General features: G+C 44.4%; 1 protein-coding gene across 1 annotated transcript in view; it reads left to right on the top strand.

Moving 5' to 3' along the window:
- The window catches only part of LOC125035058 (integrin alpha-PS2-like), a 99,571-nt gene that overhangs the window by 7,800 nt on the left and 69,271 nt on the right, over positions 1–22,500 (top strand). The window contains exons 2-3 of the mRNA XM_047627159.1: positions 14,621–14,742; positions 15,022–15,110. Coding sequence (XP_047483115.1) covers positions 14,621–14,742; positions 15,022–15,110 — 211 coding nt within the window. The remainder of the gene's footprint in view (positions 1–14,620; positions 14,743–15,021; positions 15,111–22,500) is intronic.

Below are 22,500 nucleotides of genomic sequence, written 5' to 3' on the forward strand. Positions count from 1 at the left end.
GACGCGGTTAGAGAGCAAGAAGAACGGAGACGCGATTTTTTCTCTTTATTTCTGTCTCTTAACTGTCTACCAGATGGGGAGGAGCAAGTTGCCTGCGGTTTTGCTGAGTCCCCGACACATGGCTCGGGCATCAACAAAGCCTTGCCCGTGAGCGAAGGCTCGTTCGTGTAACCTTCTGTTACCATTATGACGCTCGCTTATATCGTTTCATATGCGTAATAACAGCTCAGAAAACTATAGAGAACGAAATATCAAGCGCTAGGGCGAATTAATTATTTTATACTGTGTGAGGTAATAGAGGAAGTGGAAATTATATTCACCTAGGAAATTGCTCGGGCCAGAGTCTCACCTGGTATGACGCAGAGTCGGGGATTACTAATCCAAAACAGTGACGTGGCGAAGGAGATGTAAGAAAGGGATTTGTATGGTCCGAGGAGAATGGAGAGGGTGATGAATGCATTCCTGTGGGAATCACATTCCGCGGTCGTTTATAAGCATACTCTTTTCTTCAGTATTTATTACAATACGAGCGGTATAAGTGTGTAAAGGTAAGCAGCACTGTGGCCCCAACCCCGTACCGAGATCGAGCTGTGTCACTGCGGCTTTCGTCACTGCTGTGCCACCGACGCTAACTTGTCAGCGTCGTGTCACTGAGGGCGAATGGGAAAAACTGCCAAACTGCGAGATGTGATAATTTTTTGCCTTTTCACCAGCTGATTGTCTCTCTCGCAAACTAGTGCGACCCTGCAGAACTCAGAGGAAATGTGGCATTGAACGTCTTCTCCCCCCTCCCCCCTCCCCCCCCTCCCCCTCCACGTTCAAGCGAGTGTCGTGTAAGAAGAGCCAGGTCCTCGTGGTCTTCTTAACTCACACTAGCACATGATGATGTCTTGAGTGTTACACGCTTGTGATAGCTGCCTGATCGTAAGAGCTTGGAGATGTGCGTGATTTTTGTTCCATTAGACATATAAGCTCTTGGGCATGTCTCAGGTTTTTTTGCTTAGGTTAGGCATGGATGTTACATTATGTTGTTGCATTGCATATAATTACATTTTCGTACTATATCAGAATGTAATAAACGCGATTAGTATGATAACCCGACACGGATAATTTGCATACCAGTGTATATTTATATGGGATGACTGCTAGGATGCAGAAACTATTATAAATATAATCGTCGGTGAAAGATCTGAGGAGGACGAATGACTGCCTGTGATTCCTGGCCAACGTATCGCTCAGGCACCGACGCTTTCAGCAACACGTCCACGGCAGCAGGGACGGGCGAGCGGGCGGGCGTGTGTGGGGCCTCATTCTTTCACTCTTGCAGATCCCCGGCAAGTGTCTTAACCCTTCTCGCTTAGCCCTCTCTCCCTCCTTCGCCTCTGAGCCTCCTTCCACTCGTTCGCTTCCCACTTCCCATCTTCACTCTCCCTGACGACTCTCTCTGCCCCGGCTCCATCTGATCCTTCCCCGCCTGCGTGCTCCTCGCGACCAGATCTGCTCGGGAGCGTGACGTCAGCGACCGTAACCATGATTGTAACAAGACGCCAGGTGGGGCAAACCTCTCCCCCCCCCCCAAACTGAGGGAAGGAGGGAGGGAGGGAGGGAGGAAGGAAGCAGGCCAAGCAGGTCCATTCTTTTGGGTTTCTTGCATTTCTCTCTTTCGTTATTTTGCGCGATACTTTTCTTAATTCATTTTAATCGAGAAGTGAAAAAAAAAATAATCGTGGTACTTGTTATAAAAGCTTGCCAATCTGACGTAAGATAAAGGCGAGGAATACTTTAGCATAGAGATCGTGACTGAAGTTGAACATCTCAACATAACTCGCGCTAGCCATTCCTTCCCTCGCACACGGAAAGCAAGGAATACAATGACGTAGTTATGAAGGAAGTTTAGAATAACACAATTTTCTTTCCCTCAAGATTGCAAGGCCAACTTACTCAGCTCGCAACCACCTGCATTTTCTTCGAGATGCGTATTGCCAATGTTGAACGGCTGCGGAAGTGACGACTTAGCATAAGGTTCTTTTAGTTTCTCCAGTTCTTTTTTGGAGGGTCCAGAGTGCGGAAACCCTGAAACGTGACGCAGCCGCAGAACCTGATAGTTGGCGGTGCTGGAAGCCGCATGAAAGGCACGTGAACCCGACACCAATACGTCAATTGTTTATCGAGATTTATATGGGTTGCGTTCAAGAGGTTCTATTACAAGCGTGGCCAAACCCATGTCCGAATTTAGATAGCGACTCCGACTTTGACTTCAGTGTGTTTGGCCCATCCTCAATATGAACAAGATGACGTGTTTGTTTTCTTTCATTGTTATGCGCTCTTGTTTCTAAAACGTATAATCTATCTACACGTTGCTCTGTAGATGATAAAAGTTTCAAAACACTGCAGACAATTTGGAGGATGGTTCGGCTTCGGATGACAGTACGCGGATGTGAAGAGTGCAAAGGAGGGTCTTAGTGACAGTTGTAACATATCTGCTTCTGCCCGCATCTCACGCGTTGTAGTTGTGCTCCCCGCTGCTTCTCCGGTCCAGCTTGGAACTTTATTGTAAAAGTATATTGGGCACCATCTTCATGTTATAAAAATCATGGGATATCTAATATTCCCAATCTCTCCTTTCCTCTGCCTTCCTTCCTGCCTCCTTTTCATCCTCGTGTGTCCCTTTTCTCATTCTTCACTTCCCTCCGTTGCCATTGCCAGCATGGCCAGAGTTAAGGGCAGGTGCGAGAAGCTCTAATGGACTGTTATCTTGCTAATGGTAGTCCGATACCTTGATAATGAGGCGGAGTCGATAGTCTCGGCCGTGGCAGGCGTCGTGTTTGAGGCTCATTGTCGCTCCCAGACGCTTTGCATAATTATCACCCTCGCCTGACCCTTGTACATCTAATTCCTCGCATTAATCAAGATATGAGGACTTCGGGTGGCCCTGCGGCGGGCGAATAAGGAACCGGGGGTTGGTATCGCCTCATCAGACAGATCGCGCCGACGCTGAACGTGGGGCTGGGCTGCTGGTGGACTGGGCCCGGTGCATTAGTTGCCGTTTTACTTTCTGGTGCTGGTTGCACTTCATTGCAGATCTTTGCAACAGGAGAACAGACCCATGGCAAAGCATGTAAAGGATTTTGGTCATTGATACTAGGTTTGGTTTAGTCATCTATGATAGCCTAAATTCGGTATGCCACTCTTTGTTTGGAGATCGCAATAAAATATCTCCACCCGGAGTGACTCACGCTATGACGCATCTTTCCGGAACCTTGGCGCGGCCGTATCGCCATCTTCCGCTCACCTTAAGGCATTCCAGGTACACGGAGTCACTGGCAACTTTCCATTTCCGCGCCTTGTCTCCTGGAACAGGTGCGACGTCACAGCCAACCCCACCTATGACGTCATGACCTCGCCCCTTGCCTCCCCGCCAGTCAGCTTTGCCTTTTCGGATGACGTCATGTACCCTGAGCCAATACCGTTTCGCGAGAAAGCGCGACTTATAAGATTGTAATTTAGAACTTTATAACTCACTGAAATGTTTCTGCTGTTTTCTTTGTGCTAAAAATGTGATGTAAATGAACATCTTTATTTGTACACATATCTAGGAGAAACTTAGAACAGGTACAAGCACGCTGAGATTTGCAGACAGTCGCATAACAATCAGTATGAGAAGCAGCAAGTGTTTGCTTACCTGACAAGAAGTAGAATGACTGCGCCGGGATGAGGAATGGGAGAGAGAGTGGAAAAGGAGGACGTGGGCCGTAGTGCAAGACTTTTGGTGTTTTGTGAGTGGCAATTATGATTTTTTTGCCGTGTACTTCCCTGCCGACTCGTTGCAGGACGTAAATATCCCCAGGCTGTTGCATTTGCAACTGCACGAAATGATGATGAAGTAGTGCCAGCTGGTGACTGTGCTTATTATTTTTTTTTTGTTTCGTACGTCTTCCAAACTTTTCTGTTTTGCATCTGCTCTCCATTACCATGTTTAATGGACTCGCTTCTCTTATTTTAATTACATGTATATTATTTCTCACGGTGTCTTCTTTTTCCTTTCCTTCTTTTGCATGATTGTCCTTCTGGTACGTTTGAAAGCGTAGGATTTTATGGCTTCTGATTACTCGCCGTCCAAGAAGAGTCAGCAAGCGACATTGACACCGCAAGATCTATTCATCGGACGCCCGGAAATATGCTAATTACGTCTATAAATCTGCTGTGGGATCAAAAGTAAAGCGAGAGTATGCGAACTTGTACAAGTCAGAAGCCCCATCTTGTAAGTGTCTTCGAGTGTCTGTCCGCCAATCGACAGCACAATTAAAAGAGTGTATTTATTGGCTCCAAACGATCGGCGGCCCTGATCACGGGGGGAGATACGGGTGTCCAGGTGAGGTAATTTGCATGTACGGTGTGAGAGGCTATTCCGAAAGCGCCATCTTGCCACTTCTTTGCATCCCTTTGGTGTGCCTTTAATAAAACGTCTATTCATCTCCATGTTATATATATATAAAACATATAAGGCTACTATACTGTGTAAATTGGTTATTGTTAATGGCAGCTAACCTTTAACCTCTTGCCATATTTTCTAGCAAGGCTTGTATATATTTGACCCTTGTTGGCTCACCATGCCCCTATACATTGCCATGCGTAACTTTGGTGATAGCAAGTTAACAAGTAGAGAGAGAAGGATAAAGTTGTGTAGTTCATTAGTAAGCGACTCTCACCACACGCCATCAAGCACGAGTTCGTAGGAGCTGTAGAGTACCGGCTAAAAAGCGTATACAAAATTAATTGACTTGTAAATTAACCTGTTCGGAAAACACGGCCGTCAACCCATGTTTTTTTTTTTTTTTTTTTTTTCTCAGGTTCCTTGAATTTTTAACAACGATGTTTATCTTCAGACGTCGGCATTTCTAGTAGAGTTATATATATTATTTCCTCTCTCAAAACTAGGAAATGGTTATTGTTTTAGACGAGTTAGAGGTCCGTATTGCTGTCAAAGGGAGGCTGAAAACGGGAAGTTACGGTGTTTGTTTACATTTGTGTTGTCAGGTGAGGAGACGCCGAGTTTACAGCGCACGTCACGTCCCTTGAAATCTCACCGCCTCACGGTTTCGGGTCTTCCTGTAAGGTCCGCCTGTGTGTGTGTGTGTGTGTGTGTGTGTGTGTGCGTGTGTGTCTGTGTGTGTGTGTGTGTGTGTGTGTGTGTGTGTGTGTGTGTGTGTGTGTGTGTGTGTGTGTGTGTGTGTGTGTGTGTGTGTGTCTGTGTGTGTGTCTGTGTGTGTGTGTGTGTGTGTGTGTGTCTGTGTGTGTGTATGTGTGTGTGTGTGTGTGTGTGTCTCTGTGTGTGTGTTTGTGTGTGTGTTTGTGTGTGTGTGTGTGTGTGTGTGTGTGTGTGTGGGTGTGTGTGTGTGTGTGCGCGTGTGTGTGTGTGTGTGTGTGTGTGTGTGTGTGTGTGTGTGTGTGTGTGTGTGTGTGTGTGTGCGCGTGCGTACGTGTGTGTCTATGTCTGTGTTTGTGTTTGTGTTTTAAAGATTATGTAATGATATTTTACGATTGTTAATAAAGGCATCGTTGAAGAGTGTGTTAAATTGACTGTGTTGTGCATACGCCAACGACCAAAGAAAGTACAGAAAGACGAAAGAAAAAACAAGCAATCAAACAGACAGACAGATAGACACACAGCCAAAGAAAGGGAGAATGCTTTCATGGTGCGTCATGAATACGAGGGGGTATCACAGTGGCCTTGATGACGATGAATTACCACACACTGTATTAGGCTGGCCATTAATTCCTTTTGTGGGCGTGTGTCGGTGAGTGATGGGATGAGCGGAAGGGGCGGCCGCTGCCTCAAAGGAGATGGGTCAGGGGCGTGGTCAGTCTGCCTGCAGTTATTTGATCAACATTGTCCGCCTTCATTTGGGTCTCTTTGGGGTGTATTATTTGCGTTTGCACTTTGTAAAGACCTTTTTTATTTGTGTGGGGGAATTACTCTGTGTGTTTGGGTGGGTGGGAGGTTGTTTGTTTGTTTGAACGTGCTTGTATCTATGTATGTATGTTAATTCGTATGTTACCGTTTTTGGATGTTACTAGTCAACTTTTACAGCACGGAATAACCCTGGAATATTAACAGACGCCAGTGGTCATTGTCTCAAAAAAAATCATCAAGCCTTGGGTGCGTCCTTTCGTATCAGGAGCGAGAGGGTGCCCATGTTCTCAACATCCGGTGTGCCAGACAGTGTAAAAAAATGTTCCCACGTATAATTACTCTGGGATGCCACAGTGCTCAAGAGTGCATTTGTATTTGGGAGGTTAGGTCTCCCTTTTCACAATGTTCTTTGTTCATTGTAAACGCGTTTTTTTTTTGTGAATGCTATGCTAAGTGAATTCAACATTGTCTTGTTTTCTTTACGTAGGACATTGCCATTTGATGAATTCCTTTCAAAAACAAATACTTTTTCTATGAATTTGAAACAAGTGGTAATGAAGTAAGTCGGATTCTTAACAACAGTAATGATTTGTTGTTAAAAAAGACTTTCTCCTTTCTAGTCACAGTTATCAATATCTCAATAGGCCTACTTGTCGCAATGTAATTCCTTTCTAGTCACAGTTATCAATATTTCAATAGGCCTACTTGTCGCAATGTATTTCTAATTCCTTTCTTAATCTTGTACACGCTGCTTCATCTTTATTCATCCACCCAGCAAGATCACAAGGTAATCCGCCGTATCACCAGTAGCTTTTCTGTTTCATCGTAATTCATGTAGGCCTTCGTAAAAGTCTTTGTATAGCGATAAGGGTAAGGAGAGAGAGAGAGAGAGAGAGAGAGAGAGAGAGAGAGAGAGAGAGAGAGAGAGAGAGAGAGAGAGAGAGAGAGAGAGAGAGAGGGAGAGAGAGGGGGGGAGAGAGAGAGAGAGAGAGAGAGAGAAAAGTGTCCAGGGTTGGCTCAGTAACGCAAATTATTCCCCCTCCCCGGCATCCCCGCTGGCTGACTCTCGCCCCTGATGCTCGCAGAAGCCGATCTCGTCGACCCCCAACTCTGCTTCCTATGGTGTTTCCTTCGCGCCCATTTTTAAGAGAAATTGCCGTATGTCGAATGCTGGGCTTATGTCTGTCACATCAGTTATTGGTTCTGAATTAACATGCCTGTTGTATTTCATTTATAGCGGAGTGTTTTTGTTTTTATTTATCATAGGCATATCATTATCTGGGTTCTGTAGAATATAATTGTATATATTTTCTCAATTCTGAGACCCGGGTCGTGAAGGGTATAACCTAGAGCCATTATACGGTCTGGTCACCCATGCGTTTCTAACATATTGTATAGTATTCTCAACTAACTCGAGGGAACACTAAGTTAAACAGAAGACGCAGTTTCGTACAGAGTTCTTGCTGACCATTACCAGACGAAGGTGGTGTGGTAACCGTGTAATGGATCCTTCTCGGTCAAGAGGTTCTCCAGACACACCAAGACCACATCAGGTGATCATTAAGTTTTGCCGAAAGGAGGCCGTTCTGTCGCTGCAGTTCGTAGGACGATAATTTCTAGCACTTGTGTAGAGGACAGTCGGTGTATGCCAAGAGGTGTAGGAGGTAGCTTAAGTTTTGTTACTAAGACATGTAGCGTGTTATCCGACTAAGAATTACACTTTTTTTTTTTTTTAGCAAACTTTATAGCAGTTGCTTTATAGCAGTTCACTGTCGTCTATACATATATATGTGTATATATGTATGTATATATATACATACATACATACATATATGTGTGTGTGTGTGTCGTTGTTGTTTTGCGTGCGTGTGCACGCGCGCGCGAGTGTGTGTGTGTGTGTGTATTTGTATGTGCTTGTGTGTGTGTGTGTGTGTGTGTGTGTGTGTGTGTGTGTGTGTGTGTGTGTGTATGTATATGTGTGTGTGTGTGTGTGTGTGTGTGTATGTGCACACACACACATACATACATACATACATACATACATACATACATACATACATACATACATATATTTATATACATATATATATACATATACACATCTATAACAAATACAAATACATGTAACGAAAGTTTTCTTCCGAAGCAGTTTCAGCTGAAGATGCCATTTTGTGAATGTTATCTGATAGGTAACTCGGTTTATTTCTCGGGAAGAGTGATAATTTCTCTATATTTAGAGGCACTGCCTGTTTCGAATTCCTCTACAAAAGAATCGCCATGTAATATTCATAGGGATGAATAACTTATGTGCTAATTTCTTATGAAGCATTCATATATGTACATTAAAGTCACTGTAAATATTATCTGTTAACTTCTGTATTACTTTTATCCAAAATCGATCATTCCTTTTTAATATTCATTGGCTTCTGACACACGTATGGCTACCAATGAAAGATGAGCCGCTGCTGGTGACTTCTTTTCTATATTTTTGAATTATCGAGTTGAATTGCAGTTCGTGTCATTTGAAATGGGGAAGTTCCATCACTTTTAGGTTTATACCACAAGTTTTCTAGGAGAATCCACGACATAAAGCAAGGGTTGTTCACAAACACACCGGTTTGTCTGCCGAGTGCCTGCAGGTTCGACTGCGTTCGTCATCAAGGACAGTCGAGTCTGTGTCGATTACTGCATTTAGAGTGGAAAAAGGCCCTTTACATTCTTATCATGTACCTTAATATATAGTCGCCAAATTTGGACGAACCAACTGTAAGCAACTGATTAGACAACCTTCAGCAGTGTTTATATCAGTCGTGAGCGACTGAGCAGATCTGGGTAGAAGCACCAGTAACCTTGACACCATCCCTGTGACAGTCAGGGGGAGGACGACCAACTAACCTCTGCACATGGGAACCTTCGAACAAGCAGGGTGCTCTGCCTCTATGGGTAGTTTCTCTTGTATCTGATTGACTTTTTACAGACATGTTAATTAGTTGATTTATGATAATTTGGGTTTGCATTTTGTATCGGCTTGATGTAGTCTAAGTTCCATGTTAGTGTCTGTGAATAACAATATTGATGCGATGTGTTAAAATCTCAAACGCTGCTTCTCAGTGAGAGTATCACACGAGTGTTATCATGAACACCCTGCTACATTCTCCGCACAAAAAGGCCTTGCACGGAGAGTTATTAGGTTTCACTGTTGCAGATCTCAAAGCATGGTTATAGTTGTAGTTATAGTCAGAGCCAACGAGACGTTATATTGGTCTAAACCGCGAATTGTTGACCCCATGATGCCAGCGATGACAAGATAGGAGTGACCACCTCCCACAGGCAAAGGTAAAGATGTGGTGGTCGTGCGAGCGCCACTATAACCCTAGGAGTTGACCAGTGGGAGGGGTGGGCGGGAGGGTACATCTCCAGGATGCCCGGGCTGCCGCCGCCGCAGCTGTTGCGAATTCCTCCGTTTTTACTCCAGGATATGCGATGTAGTCGAAAATATCCCGGGCTTCCCTTAGTGGCTGCTAAGCATTTCTTCTGCCGTGCATTTCACGCAATTCGTGCGGATGTGTATAATGTTTTGCCCTTTTCCCTTGCGGCGGTGACAGGCGAGTGGGGGATGGTGCCGCACGGTGGACACGGGGCGCCGTGGGTGATGAATACCTAAGCATGGAAGGTGTGTTGGTAGTGCTAGGGTGTCCCGGTCCCGGCGTGGGCCTGCCTCTGGTCCGGGTTGGAAACACAACACAGCGTCGGGACAAAGATGGCGCTTTCGTGATAAATTACAACGGCGTCGGCGGGAGGGACACGCGTTTGTTTGTTTACTCGTCGAGGTCGCCTGTGAGTTGTTACTACCACAAGAACTTGTTTCATGCCATAGTGTGTTTTTCTTATGATGTAATTGCTGATGTCATTGTCGAAACTTTATTAATCTAAACCCACCGTATGTCTTAGTCGCCCTGACTGTAACTCATAGAAATATATTTTAGATGTTGTTGTTTTAACGTCTATGCTTTCATATAACCTTCATAGCTTTGTTAATGCTGTGACATTTCCTTGCAGCACCGCTATTATCTATTATCCGCCACTATTTGTCGGCGTTTTAGACATGAGTGTTATCATTTTCGAATGCCTTACGTGTATAGGCTTACATATGCTAATAGCACCATAATACCATTATCGCATCACGCATCTCATCTGTAGAGATGATGTTACACGTTTCACAGACCGGTCTTTATTAAAACGGCCTTTCTTCCCTTCCGCAATAAAATTTCTCGTGCAAGGTGGTATAGGCCTAAGTTTGGAAGAAAAAAAAATAGAATTAGTCCTGTTTCAGCCTCGTCCTGTCTAGCAGTCGTGACCACATTATGCAAGCGGACACAGCCGTTCGTTCAGCAGTCTTCATTAGCTTAATGATTTAGCCAATCTCAAGCAGAACGTACAAGTGTTCTGATTATAAGCGAGTGGGGAAGGGCGGAGGTCAGGGAAAGCCTATTGAGCCAGACGCGATAGACAAGACAGATAGCGTTTGTGATGAGGGATATATAATGAGGATTCTAATAATGGCGAAGAGGAGAGGGAAAAACGAAGAAACGGAATGAGGTTAACGAGAAGATGGCTTTTGTGGAAAGAAGAGAAGAGGCGCGTAACCTGAGTGCGGGATTCTCCTTCGGGGGGTCGGGGAAATTTGCATACAAATATTAGCTTTAATCACGCATTCTCTGTTGTCCACTTAGTAGGAAATTTGGGCTCTTGGGCTTATTTACAGTGCGCGTGCGTGCGTGTGTTTATTTGTTTTTGTGTGTGCGTGTGTTTATTTGTTTTTGTGTGTGCGTGTGTGTGTGTGTGAATGAGTGAGTGACACACAGAGAGAGATAAACAGATGAAGAGGAAGAGAAAGAGAAAGTATATGAGTACGCATCAGTATGCTTGCATGCTTGTGTAGCCAGGATTTATGAATCCGTGTTTATAAAGTCAATAATTATTTTAACTCCAATTAAACATACGGCGCAAAAACCCAACAAGATACCCAACCCTAGGTACCCGACATGCCCTCTCGCACCTGGCCCATTCCTCCGTATCTCTCTCTCCACCTCCGGGCGCGTTTAAAGTGCTTTCATTTTCCCCAGACGAAAATTCCATATTTCACCCCTCGTTCCTGTGATGGCAACGCGAGGCCCCCTTTCCCTAAGTGACTAATCGGCGAAGTAACTGCTCGTGATCTTCTAGTAAATGGTTGTAGCTGAGCGCGTTCGCATATGTAATGGGGTCCTTCGTTCGCGTAACTGTTGTCTCGTTCCCGGGTGCTTTCGCTGATCACGCGTCTCTTGGGTAGTACAGGGAGGGCTGATATTTGATGTAGATTTTCATGGATTTAAAAGGTTATGCATTATAAAAAAAAAAAAAAAAAAAAAAAAATTATATATATATACATACATACATATATGTACACGCACGCGCACACACACACACAAACACACACACCTTCAATTTTATTTCTCCTTTCCTTTATTATTATTATTTTTATCCCCATAATTTTGACAATCTGCCTTGATAAGACAAGGCTCATCCGGGACCCAGCTTTCTAATCCAGGCCGGAGGAAACGCGCTCCCGCCGCGTAGCCTCGGGTCAGTCTCCGCCGCCATCGTCATTATCCTGGCGTGAATATGAATTTATCGCTGCGTTATATAATGATAGAGCGGGGCGACTGGGGGAGGGAGGGGGAGACAGAGGAGGGGGAAAGGGACAGGGGAGGGGAAGGGGAGGGGGAGAGGAGGGGAAAGGGAGAGGAGGAGGAGGGGATGAGGGGAGAGGAGGAGGAGGGGATGAGGGGAGAGGAGGAGGAGGGGAAGAGGGACGGGGGAGAGGGGAGAGGGGAGAGGAGGGGGAGGGGGTTCCAAGGGAGGACTTCTCCGTCATATCATTTAGGAATTTTTGGGACGTAGTGGTTAGTGGGCTGTTGGCTGGCAGGTTAAATGTAGGTCGGGAAAAAAGCTTTATTTACGTCTGGTTTGAATAATAAATTTTCTAAAGTGAGATTATTCCTGAAAGACAAAGTGATGGTATTCTTATGAATTAGATTTTTATTTAACATATATATGATCTACAATAATATAAATAGAATTTGTTTGACGTAAGTTCATCTATGATCTACAATAATATTATAAATAGATTTTGTTTGACACAAGCGATTCTTTAGTCTCGATGGGAAATTAAAGAGACAAGATTTTAATTCGAATTAGCTGATAGAGTCATACCGATTTTACGTCTCTTGGCGAGTGATTTAAGTAGCGTGAACAGCGCCGGCAAACCCTAAACCCCACGGAGGCTAACATGTTTATGAGGGATAATAAAAACTGCATATGTTGCCCGCCGACTGACCTGACTGCTCGTGGGGCGCGGGAGGAGGGGAGAATTTGCGTGCTTTGGGTCCAGCAGCGTCGGTCGTTCCTGTGATGTGCTTGGAAATTGCTTTTCTCGTCCGGGTTCTACGCTTAGTGGTCGAGAATGAGACTGTTCTGCCCCGTGTCTTCAGAGGAATTTGAAAGCACTTTCTTAGTACAACGCTCGCACAGACGCACGCACACGCACGCACACACACACACACACACACACACACACACACACACACACACACACACACACACACACACACACACACACACACACACACACACACACACACACACACAAACACACACACACATACGAGAGAGAGGCCGAGACAGAGACATGATAAACTAACAACAAAAAAATCAGTAATTGTTATCTTAACTTCACATGCACAGACACGCCCGCTCCATTGTCTCCGCAAATGAAGATCCACGTTTCCCTTCCAATTAATTACGCGTCATAAATTAGAAAGTATCTGTGCAAAGAAAGGATGGGGTGGCGACCTTCTAACCCGACAGTGACAAGCAGAACTGAGCGGTGACCACACAGCGCCCGTGGGAGTGCCCGCCAGTGACGCCAGGCTTGGGGGGGGCGGGGCGAAGGTGGGGGGGGCGAAGGGGGAGGGGTGCCCATCCGTCTGGCTGTGTGGCTTTTATTCCAGGATGTGATGTGGGGCCTGGTCTGCTTCGATCTGATTCTTCTTCTCTCTTTTCTCTTTTCTCTTTTCTCTTTTCTCACTTCTTTTCTCTTTTCTCTTTTCCCTTTTCTCTCTCTTCTCTCTTCTCTCTCTTCTCTCTCTTCTCTCTCTTCTCTCTCTTTTCTCTCTCCTCTCTCTCCTCTCTCTCCTCTCTCTCCTCTCTCTCTCTCTCTCTCTCTCTCTCTCTCTCTCTCTCTCTCTCTCTCTCTCTCTCTCTCTCTCTCTCTCTCTCTCTCTCTCTCTCTCTCTCTCTCTCTATATATATATATGTGTGTGTGTGTGTGTGTGTGTGTGTGTGTGTGTGTGTGTGTGTGTGTGTGTTTTCATATATAGATATATGGATGGATAGGTATGGATACAGATAGACAAATAGGGAGAGAGAGAGAGAGAGGGAGAAAGAAAAGATAAAAAATACAGAAACAGGCAGATACATGACACTCGCCCGCACACCTTAATCAAGCAGCCGGCTTCTCCCGACCTAATTAAAAGTCTTAAGGCAGCTTGTCGAGTCTGCATACTCGAATCATTGGTTGAGATTCCGAAAACATACAGAGACCCCCTTGTACACATAACTGCCTCTCCCTGAATGTTGCATGTTAGGTGTTGCACGTGTCTCATAGCGCGGTGCAACACGGCGCATCAAGGGATATTTCTGATGGTCCCTTATCTGAGTTATGTTGGCGAGTGTCCTCATAGCCGCTACTCCACAGGGCTCGAGGGAGACCGTATGAGGTGTTGCTTGTGTCAGCCAACACTCTAAACCTCAAGTTCAAGTTTTTTTGTATTTTCCTTTGTAAAGAAATGGGTTATGGATGATGATAAATGATGTGGAAATTCAATTATGTTTCTTTTTATGGTTGATAAGAATTTACATTTATCCTATATGTGGCTTATATTTTCTTATATATTTTTTTAAAAATATCTACTAGGCTATATATACTTTTAGTTATATATATTTTTTTTCAAATATAACCGCCTTACCTGCTGATCTGTATTTTTCCAGCTTGAAGTACTGAGGGGAGGGAGGAGGTGGGGGGTGAGTGGATTGGAGAGGAGAGAGGGGGGAGGAGGAGGGGAGGGTGCTTGATACGTTGGGCGCACAATGTAAACAAAAGTCCAAGTGGCCACGTGACTCCTGACCTTTAGCCCGCGACCGTTTCTTTAGTCCCTTTCGGCAACAGGCGAATTCGGAACGTTTTTTTTTTTTTTTTTTTACCCTCATTTTCTTTTCTTTTCTTTCTCTTTTTTTTTTCTCTCTCTCTCTCTCTCTCTCTCTCTCTCTCTCTCTCTCTCTCTCTCTCTCTCTCTCTCTCTCTCTCTCTCTCTCTCTCTCGCTCTCTGTTTTTTCCTTATCCTTTCTTTCTTTTGTTGTGTTTGTTCGTGTTTATTTTTTAATCTGTGGGTCTGTAACATTCACACACCGTCTGTAAAACTTAGATTTTTAGCCAAGTCGCAAAATTGCATGCAACATCTAATGGGGAAGATAACCATTATAAATGCTTTTATATTAACACATTCTCTTCTTTCTAAACCATCAAGTATTATCCATAAATGCAATTCCTCTTCCATAAGGGCCAACAGCAGCCGTAATTAACCCTCATTACCTTTCCTCTTCCAGGGTGTTGGTTGGCGCCCCTGAAGCCAGCACCTTCCAGCCCGACGTCGAACGAGGGGGCGCCGTGTACAAGTGTCGACCCGACATCCCCGACGACTGCGACCCCATACCCTTCGATACCACTGGTAAGTCGCTACGGAGTGCAAAAGGAGCCGGGCATTTTTTTATGTATTGGGAGAGAGGTGGTGAGAGAGAGAGAGAGAGAGAGAGAGAGAGAGAGAGAGAGAGAGAGAGAGAGAGAGAGAGAGAGAGAGAGAGAGAGAGAGAGAGAGAGATATTGTCACAATATTACCTACTATATATATGTGTGTGTGTGTGTGTGTGTGTGTGTGTGTGTGTGTGTGCATATTAATATGTGATGCCAGCATTACCATGGGGCATTATCAAATCGTCTCTTCCTTTAGGCAACCACTGGGAAGCTGGAAGACAAGTCGACAACAAGAGCATGCAGTGGTTCGGCGCGTCGGTGACAAGTCGCAGTGGCGTCATTGTGGTGAGTGTTCCTTTTCACTTGTGGCCTTTGTTTTATTTATTTAGAGGGGAGGGGGGTTCGTCGCATTATAATAAAGTAATATAACGTCTTTTAGTTAAAGTGCTTGATAATTTAGTACCTGTTTCGTAGACATGAATGGCTGTAGGAGTTCATGACTTTGGAGTCGAGGTATTGTGGTTGCCGGGAGCGCTGGCTGGTGTTGACGCGTCTTACTGTCGTGAAAGAAATACTCTAAGGTTACATTTGCATAACTGTCGTCATTGTAGTCAAACAGAGACTTCGCTTTAGATTTTTTCTTATTCAATAGCTTTAGTGTTCCCTTATGAGAGGTTGTTTAAAAAAAAGGAAGCATTACCATCATCGGATTTTAATAAAAACTCGAGGAAAAGCGTTTGATTAATTTCGCAAAAAAGCCGCGTCTGCTCGCATGGCCGCCCTCCCGCCAGGCCAGTGTTCCCCGACGCCTTGAAGAGCCGCGCGTTACATACCCCGCCCCTTATACGGAGGAATATGTCTAGTACTTGGACACGATGCATAATTGGAAGAGGCTTGCTCGTGCATTATTATTCCCCGCATCGGAGCAGCTCGGGAAGCTTAGCGAGTGTAGCCATCAGACGCTCCTGCCGGTCGTATTCACTGTAGACGAATGGGTGCGAAGCGGTCTGGTTAGATATCTGGCGCCGCAGGAACGGACGCAGATGCCCCCGACGAAGGTGGGTGTGGACTGAAGGATGGTTGTGTGTGCGTGTCCATTGAAGTCTCTGGCACCTCGTTTCCCATTCGCTAGAGGGCTCTGATGCTCATGCTTATCTTGGGACGAAATTGAAGGGCTTTTTTTTTAATACATATGCTATCTTAAATGTGATTATTATTCTCTGTTGGGGAAAATAATGGGATGTGCAGTTGAAAGGATAGATGAAATGATAAAGATAATAGTAATGGTGATGATGATGATGATAATGAGCATGATAATAATAGTAGTAGTAATAATAATAATATTGATGATAATAATAATAATTATTATTATTATAATTATAATGATATAAATTTAATAATAAAAGTGAAAATTATATTGATAATACAAAATTCATATTAATAATGACGATGATAATAACAATAATATGAGTAGTATTACTAATAAAAATTATAATTATTTTATGGATAAAAAACAGGTGAATACAAATTTCAACAACACCATTATCAATCAATAATCTTTGGCATTGACATAAGCTTTCGAAACGTTGAACTACTAGCGATGTTGATATAAGCAAGCTCTATCCAAACAGACCCCCAATAAACTCTTAAAACGAGGCCATCAAAGTACCGACCGGAGGCTTAGGGGCTTCGAGGTGTCCGCGTCAGGCTCCAAGCGCCCTTAAGGAGGTCTCAGAATGTCGTAAGAACTTCCTGCTGGTGCCGAAGGTCACGCGAGTTCTCAATGGGGTTTTGCCGTGGGGTTAAATGGGGCTTAGAATGATAAGAAGGGGGTTGGATTCGGTGTTTATAAGGGATTGAAGGGAAAAAAGGAGGATTCGATTGTTTTGTCTCTTTAGTCTGATGCTTTTTTGTTCTTTTTCACGCCTTTCGTCCGTTTCTCCCCGTCTCTAGCCTCTTTATAACGATTCTTTTTCGTTGTATTTCACTCCTTCCTCTCCCTTCCTCTCTCTCTCTCTCTCTCTCTCTCTCTCTCTCTCTCTCTCTCTCTCTCTCTCTCTCTCTCTCTCTCTCTCTCTCTCTCTCTCTCTCTCTCTCTCTCGCTCTCTCTCTCTCTCTCTCTCTCTCTCTCTCTCTCTCTCTCTCTCTCTCTCTCTCTCTCTCTCTCTCTCTCTCTCTCTCTCTCTTTCTCTCTCTACCTCTCTCTCACCTCGCCTTCGAGCCACTCAAGCATCAGCACTTGTCTTGCCCACGTATACCTCCACCTGCATCTCCTTCACTCTTGCTACATCTCTCTCCCTCTCTCTATATATGTGTGTGTGTGTGTGTTTGTGTGTGTGTGTGTGTGTGTGTGTGTGTGTGTGTGTGTGTGTGTGTGTGTGTGTGTGTGTGTGTGTGTGTGTGTGTGTGTGTGTGTGCATACATATATGTGTATATGCATATATATATTATATATATATATATATTATTTATATACATACATACATATATATATATATATGATATTCATTTATTTATAAGGATACACTGTATAAACGAAGTATATAGGCACATATGGATCTACTCCCACATGCGTACCACGTGCCCGAGGCGACGCCAGCCCGGCCGCTATAAACTCATGGTTATGAACTGGCGTATGGCACCCCCCCCCCCCCCGCCCCCCATCGCCCCATGATCCCTCATCTCGACCTTAATCTCCTCCCTTTGTGTAAATATTTGCATGGCCGTGTAATCCTTGATATTACCGTGGGCGTCATGGCTTGCTTCTGAGATCCTTACCCCAAGTGTTTTATTATTATTATTATTATTATTATTGTTATTATTATTATTATTATTGTTATTATTATTATTAGTAGTAGTAGTAGTAGTAGTAGTAGTAGTAGTAGTAACCATAATGTTTTCCTCCTTTCTCTTTCTGTTTTTTTCATTTTTTGTAATCATTATTTTTCTATTATTATTTTTATTTTACTTTCCTACACATCTTCCATTTTCATCATTCATCTTTGCTACAAAAAAAAATCTAATTTTCTCTAGTACTATTTTTTTTAGGGGTATCCATTTTATTTTGCTTCTCTTATAAGGAAGCCTGCGTTGATCCTCCATCTGCCAAATGACCATGAAGAGCAACTAGCATGTGTTTAGCATATGTCCCGCCTCATGAAAACTTTAAAAAAAAAAAAAGTATTTAAAGAAGACGTCAGGCAAAAAAATATTAAAAACAGAAAATGGAGACTTCTCGACCCACTTCGTCAAAATACTTCCTTAGTTGTGCTAGTTGATGATGGCATGCAGGGCTGTGAGGTCGTAGGGTCGGAGTCGGAAGGAATTCGGTGTTGCGAAGTCGAAGTCGGAGTCGGTAAATATGTCCCGACTCCGACTTCAGTAACTCGCAGAAATCCCACTTTTTAAACATAGCGTAGACTTTATTTCCACCCGAGAGAATGAGAAATCATATCATTTTAATTTTGTCATAGTCCTCTATGTATTTTCTAAAGCATAATGAATGTTTTTTTTCCTCTAGAATATACAATAAAAAGGCCACAGTGGCATAGCTATAACCATATGACTCAAATCAGCTTTTTCCTTCGAACTTCAGCACTACAATCTTATAGGTAATGCAGCATGCGATGTTGATGGATATGATTAACTCACAATGACAGTCAAAGCTAAACTATTTGTTTACTTAGAGACTATTCAAGCGATTCCTTATCTACAAAAAAAAATGCTCAAGATTAATGATTTCGGGACATTCCGCGGCGGCGCTGTAATCACCAGCCGTCCCAGGGAGAGGCGCTGTTAGTAGAATAATGAAATTGATTACAAGCACACAGATCAAGTCACGACTGTTGGCGAAGTTTATTAAAGTTAATAGAAGTCGTGAGTGAGCGAGGAGACTGTCTGGTTGGACAGCGGGAGTCAGATAGCCAGATCAGATCCAAGATGTCGGCTGAGGATGGGCGAGTCTCGTGCTCAGCGTTAAGATAAATTATCTCTTTCTCTTTTGGTCTTTCAGTTTCTCTCTGTTTAACTCTGACAGAATGACTCTCTCTCTCTCTCTCTCTCTCTCTCTCTCTCTCTCTCTCTCTCTCTCTCTCTCTCTCTCTCTCTCTCTCTCTCTCTCTCTCTTTCATTCTCTCTCTCTCTTTCATTCTCTCTCTCTCTATCTCTCTCTCTCTCTCTATCTCTATCTCTCTCTCTCTCTCTCTCTCTCTCTCTCTCTCTCTCTCTCTCTCTCTCTCTCTTTTCTCTCTCTCTCTTTCATTCTCTCTCTCTCTTTCATTCTTTCTCTCTCTTTCATTCTCTCTCTCTCTTTCATTCTCTCTCTCTTTCATTCTCTCTCTCTCTTTCATTCTCTCTCTCTCTTTCATTCTCTCTCTCTCTCTCTCTCTCTCTCTCTCTCTCTCTCTCTCTCTCTCTCTCTCTCTCTCTCTCTCTCTCTCTCTCTCTCTCTCTCTCTCTCTCTCTCGTGCACCTTGCAGTGTAGCGAACGTATTACATTGATAGTTTCGGTTGTCATTGAACCGAAAGCGAGGATATATCTGTGGTGTTAATAGAAGTGTCAATATGTGATCTTCTTTTCAGTCTAAGATTCAGAACGAAGGTCATGTCTCTTGCAATTACACGTTTTCCATTTCCATTTCCCTTTTCGAAACTGCTCTGATACCTGCTCTCCACACCCACACCCTTACCTGGGTTCCTTACCTTACCATTTACTTCTGTAGGTTTGTCGTTCACGTTTGATGATAAATATGATCCTCCTTTTCTTCAATAAATACCTGGGTATCTGTAAAGACATCCGTGAGTCTCCTTAAAGCCAAGGGGGAACGGGCTTGGTCGAGCGGCCGAGGAATCCCCACCCGAAGTTCTTCCTAAGGTGAACGAAGCCCAATCATACCCTTCGCCAGAGTGCGCTTAATTCGTTAATGGCCATTTAATCCCTTTTCCTGGGAGGGGGGGGGGGGGGATCCAGCCAAACCACCTCGTCTTACTGAAGGCTCGTTTTAGCGTGTCGGATTACTTAGACATTGAGGGTATGACAAATGGTGGTTTAGTTGGGGTAGAGTGATGGAGAGGGCATTGGCGGGGGGGTTGGGTTGAGTGAAGGGGTCGTTCCTCGCTGCCTTCTTGATGAGGTAATGGCTGCGATACGGTCGGGAGCGGCATCGTGCGTGCGTTGACTGGGTTTATTTTTTGTGGCATTTCACGACGGGGATCACGAGAAAACGGGTCGTATCGCTGTTGGGGAATTAGGATTTTATTCTTTTATTGATTCTGGATCAGTTTTACGAAGGATGTTGATCGAATCTGTATTTATGCTGTCATTTTAAAAGGTTTAAGAGAGGGAAACGTGTAGCAGGCAGGCAAACAAAGACCTGTCTTAGCCCAGCCGACCTTGCTGAATAAAGTGGAGCGCCTTTTTACACGAGTATGCTCAGTGTCATGCTGTGGCGTTTTTTAAGTTTTTTTTTTATTCTGGTTCAACTCCCCCATTTCTCTACTTCACCGGAGATTACAAGTTTAAAGGATACTTCAAATGGACGCCAAAATCTTTGCGTCACCGATAAATACGGCTGCACCATTTTACGTAAAAGCGGGGACTGATGAAATGAAAAATTAATAATCAGGCACTATAATTAGTAACCGAAGGAGGGATGGGTGCATGTGAGGTGGCAGGGCAACGGACAGTGACATGGCCAACACCGTAAGTGGCCAGATGCGATAAGGAAACGAGGATCCGTGGTTTGGTTGTGGTTGTGGTGCCGGTTGTAAGTACGCTGGCGCCACACACGCTCGGTTAACTGTTCGTGTACTCCCTGGGGATTTGTGTTTCAGTGAAGTTCTGATACCTGATATAAAGATGATGATGACGGTTGTGGTGATAAGCTTGACGTATGGTGTGGGCTAACTTATAAAAGTTGTTTTATGAGTAAACATTAAGCCGCCATGCAGTTTGCTTTGTGCCCGTATTTCTTGTCTGTTGTCTCTCTCCTGCTCTCTCTCTCTCTCTCTCTCTCTCTCTCTCTCTCTCTCTCTCTCTCTCTCTCTCTCTCTCTCTCTCTCTCTCTCTCTCTCTCTCTCTCTCTCTCTCTCTCTCATCCATTCCCCCACTTTCGCTCTCTCCCAGAAAAGAAAAACGGCATATATCAGCCTCCGTCCGGCAATGAACAGGAAAAAGCTTCATCTTGCGTGGCTGACTCTTGTCTCGTCAGCGCAAGACAACCTCAGGGTTCACAGTCGGGCGTCTGGGATCTTCCGGTCACCTCCTTGTGTTATTCCTTCGTATCGTGAGAATGTGTTGGCTTGGATATAAACCTAATAAGAAGATTCGGGAAAGTAAAATTATTTTTTATGCAATTTTTTATGGTTCAAGAGTGGGTATAACTAATGTCTCTTTTTTCTGTGGTAAAAGAGTTTGATTTTATAGTCTTTTTTTTCGAACTACATGTTCTTCAGTCCGAAATCGTGTTCTGGGCGTAGAGAAACACGTTTTAACCTTTCGGGGGTGGGGAGGGAATTTTTATGGTTGGGGGTTTTTTCCGGGTGAGAGGCCAAAAAAGGAGCCGGGGTTTTTTGGGGCCCCCACCGGGAGTTTTTTAATCTCCCAAAAACCCGTTTGTATATCTGTCAGGAAAGAGGCTTTAGGGGGGGGGGGAAAGGGTTTAAGCGGGAAAATGCTCCCCCAGGGTTTTGGTGACCCGTTTCTCTGAAACCCAGCCCGCAGTGGCGAACCGATTTTTTAAAAAAGAATTTAGGCCTATCTGACGGGTTCAATTTTCCCGAAACTGGGGTTGGGATGTATTGGCGAGTCGTTTTTTTTTTTTGTTTTTTCTAAACCTCTCGTAATGATAGGGTTTCGGGGAAGCCTCCCCATGGGGTTGGGAAACCCGTTGAGGGGAAAGGTGTTTCAGGTGACGGGAAAAGCGTTAAAAAAGGGGGGGGGTGGGGGAAGGGGGGGGAAAGGGGGCCCGGCCCCAAAGGAAAGAAAGGACGTTAAATTTCGCTTTTTGGTAGAGAGGGGAAAAGCTTTTTGTGGGTTTGGAGTTTGGGGTAACCCGGGATGTTGGGTTTGCGGGCGCGCTGGTGACATCGGGGGTGTTTTCAGGGCCCCGGGTTTTAAATAATGGGTGAAGCTATTTTTTTTGTGTTTGGGGTTTTTCTGGGCCCCCGGGGTTACTCCTTTCCCTTTCTTTGTCCGTTATTTCCCCTTTTTCCCCTTTTTAATTTCCCCATTTTTTTTCCCCCTTTCTCTTTTTCGGGTTTCCCCGGGTATTTGTTTTTTCTCTCTTTCCCTTTTTCCCTTTTCCCTTTTTTTCCTCTTTTCCCCCTTTCCCTCTTTCCCTCTTTCTTTTTTTCCCCTTTTTTTCCTCCCTTTTTTCTTTTCTTTCTTCTTTTCCCTCTTTCCTCTTTCCCCCTTTCCCCCTTTTCTTTCCCCCTTTTTTCCCTTTTTTTCCCTCTTTCCCCCCCTCCCTTTTTTTTTTTTTCCCCCCCTTTTTCCTCCTTTCCTTTTTTCCCCCCCTTCCCCCCTTTTCACCCCCTTTCCCCTTTCCTTTCCCTTTCCCCCTTTTTTTCCCCTTTTTTCCCTCTTTTTTCTTTCCCCCCCTTTCCCCCTTTCCTTTCTTTTCCCCCTTTTCCTCTCTCTCTCCCCTCCCCTTTCTTTTCCTTCTTTTCCCTCTTTCCCTCTTCCCTCTTTCCCCTCTTTCTTCCTCCCCCTTCTTCCTTTTTTTTGGTTCCCTTG

The sequence above is a fragment of the Penaeus chinensis genome, chromosome 19 (assembly GCF_019202785.1).
Source record: "Penaeus chinensis breed Huanghai No. 1 chromosome 19, ASM1920278v2, whole genome shotgun sequence".
NCBI classification, from domain to species: Eukaryota; Metazoa; Arthropoda; class Malacostraca; order Decapoda; family Penaeidae; genus Penaeus; species Penaeus chinensis.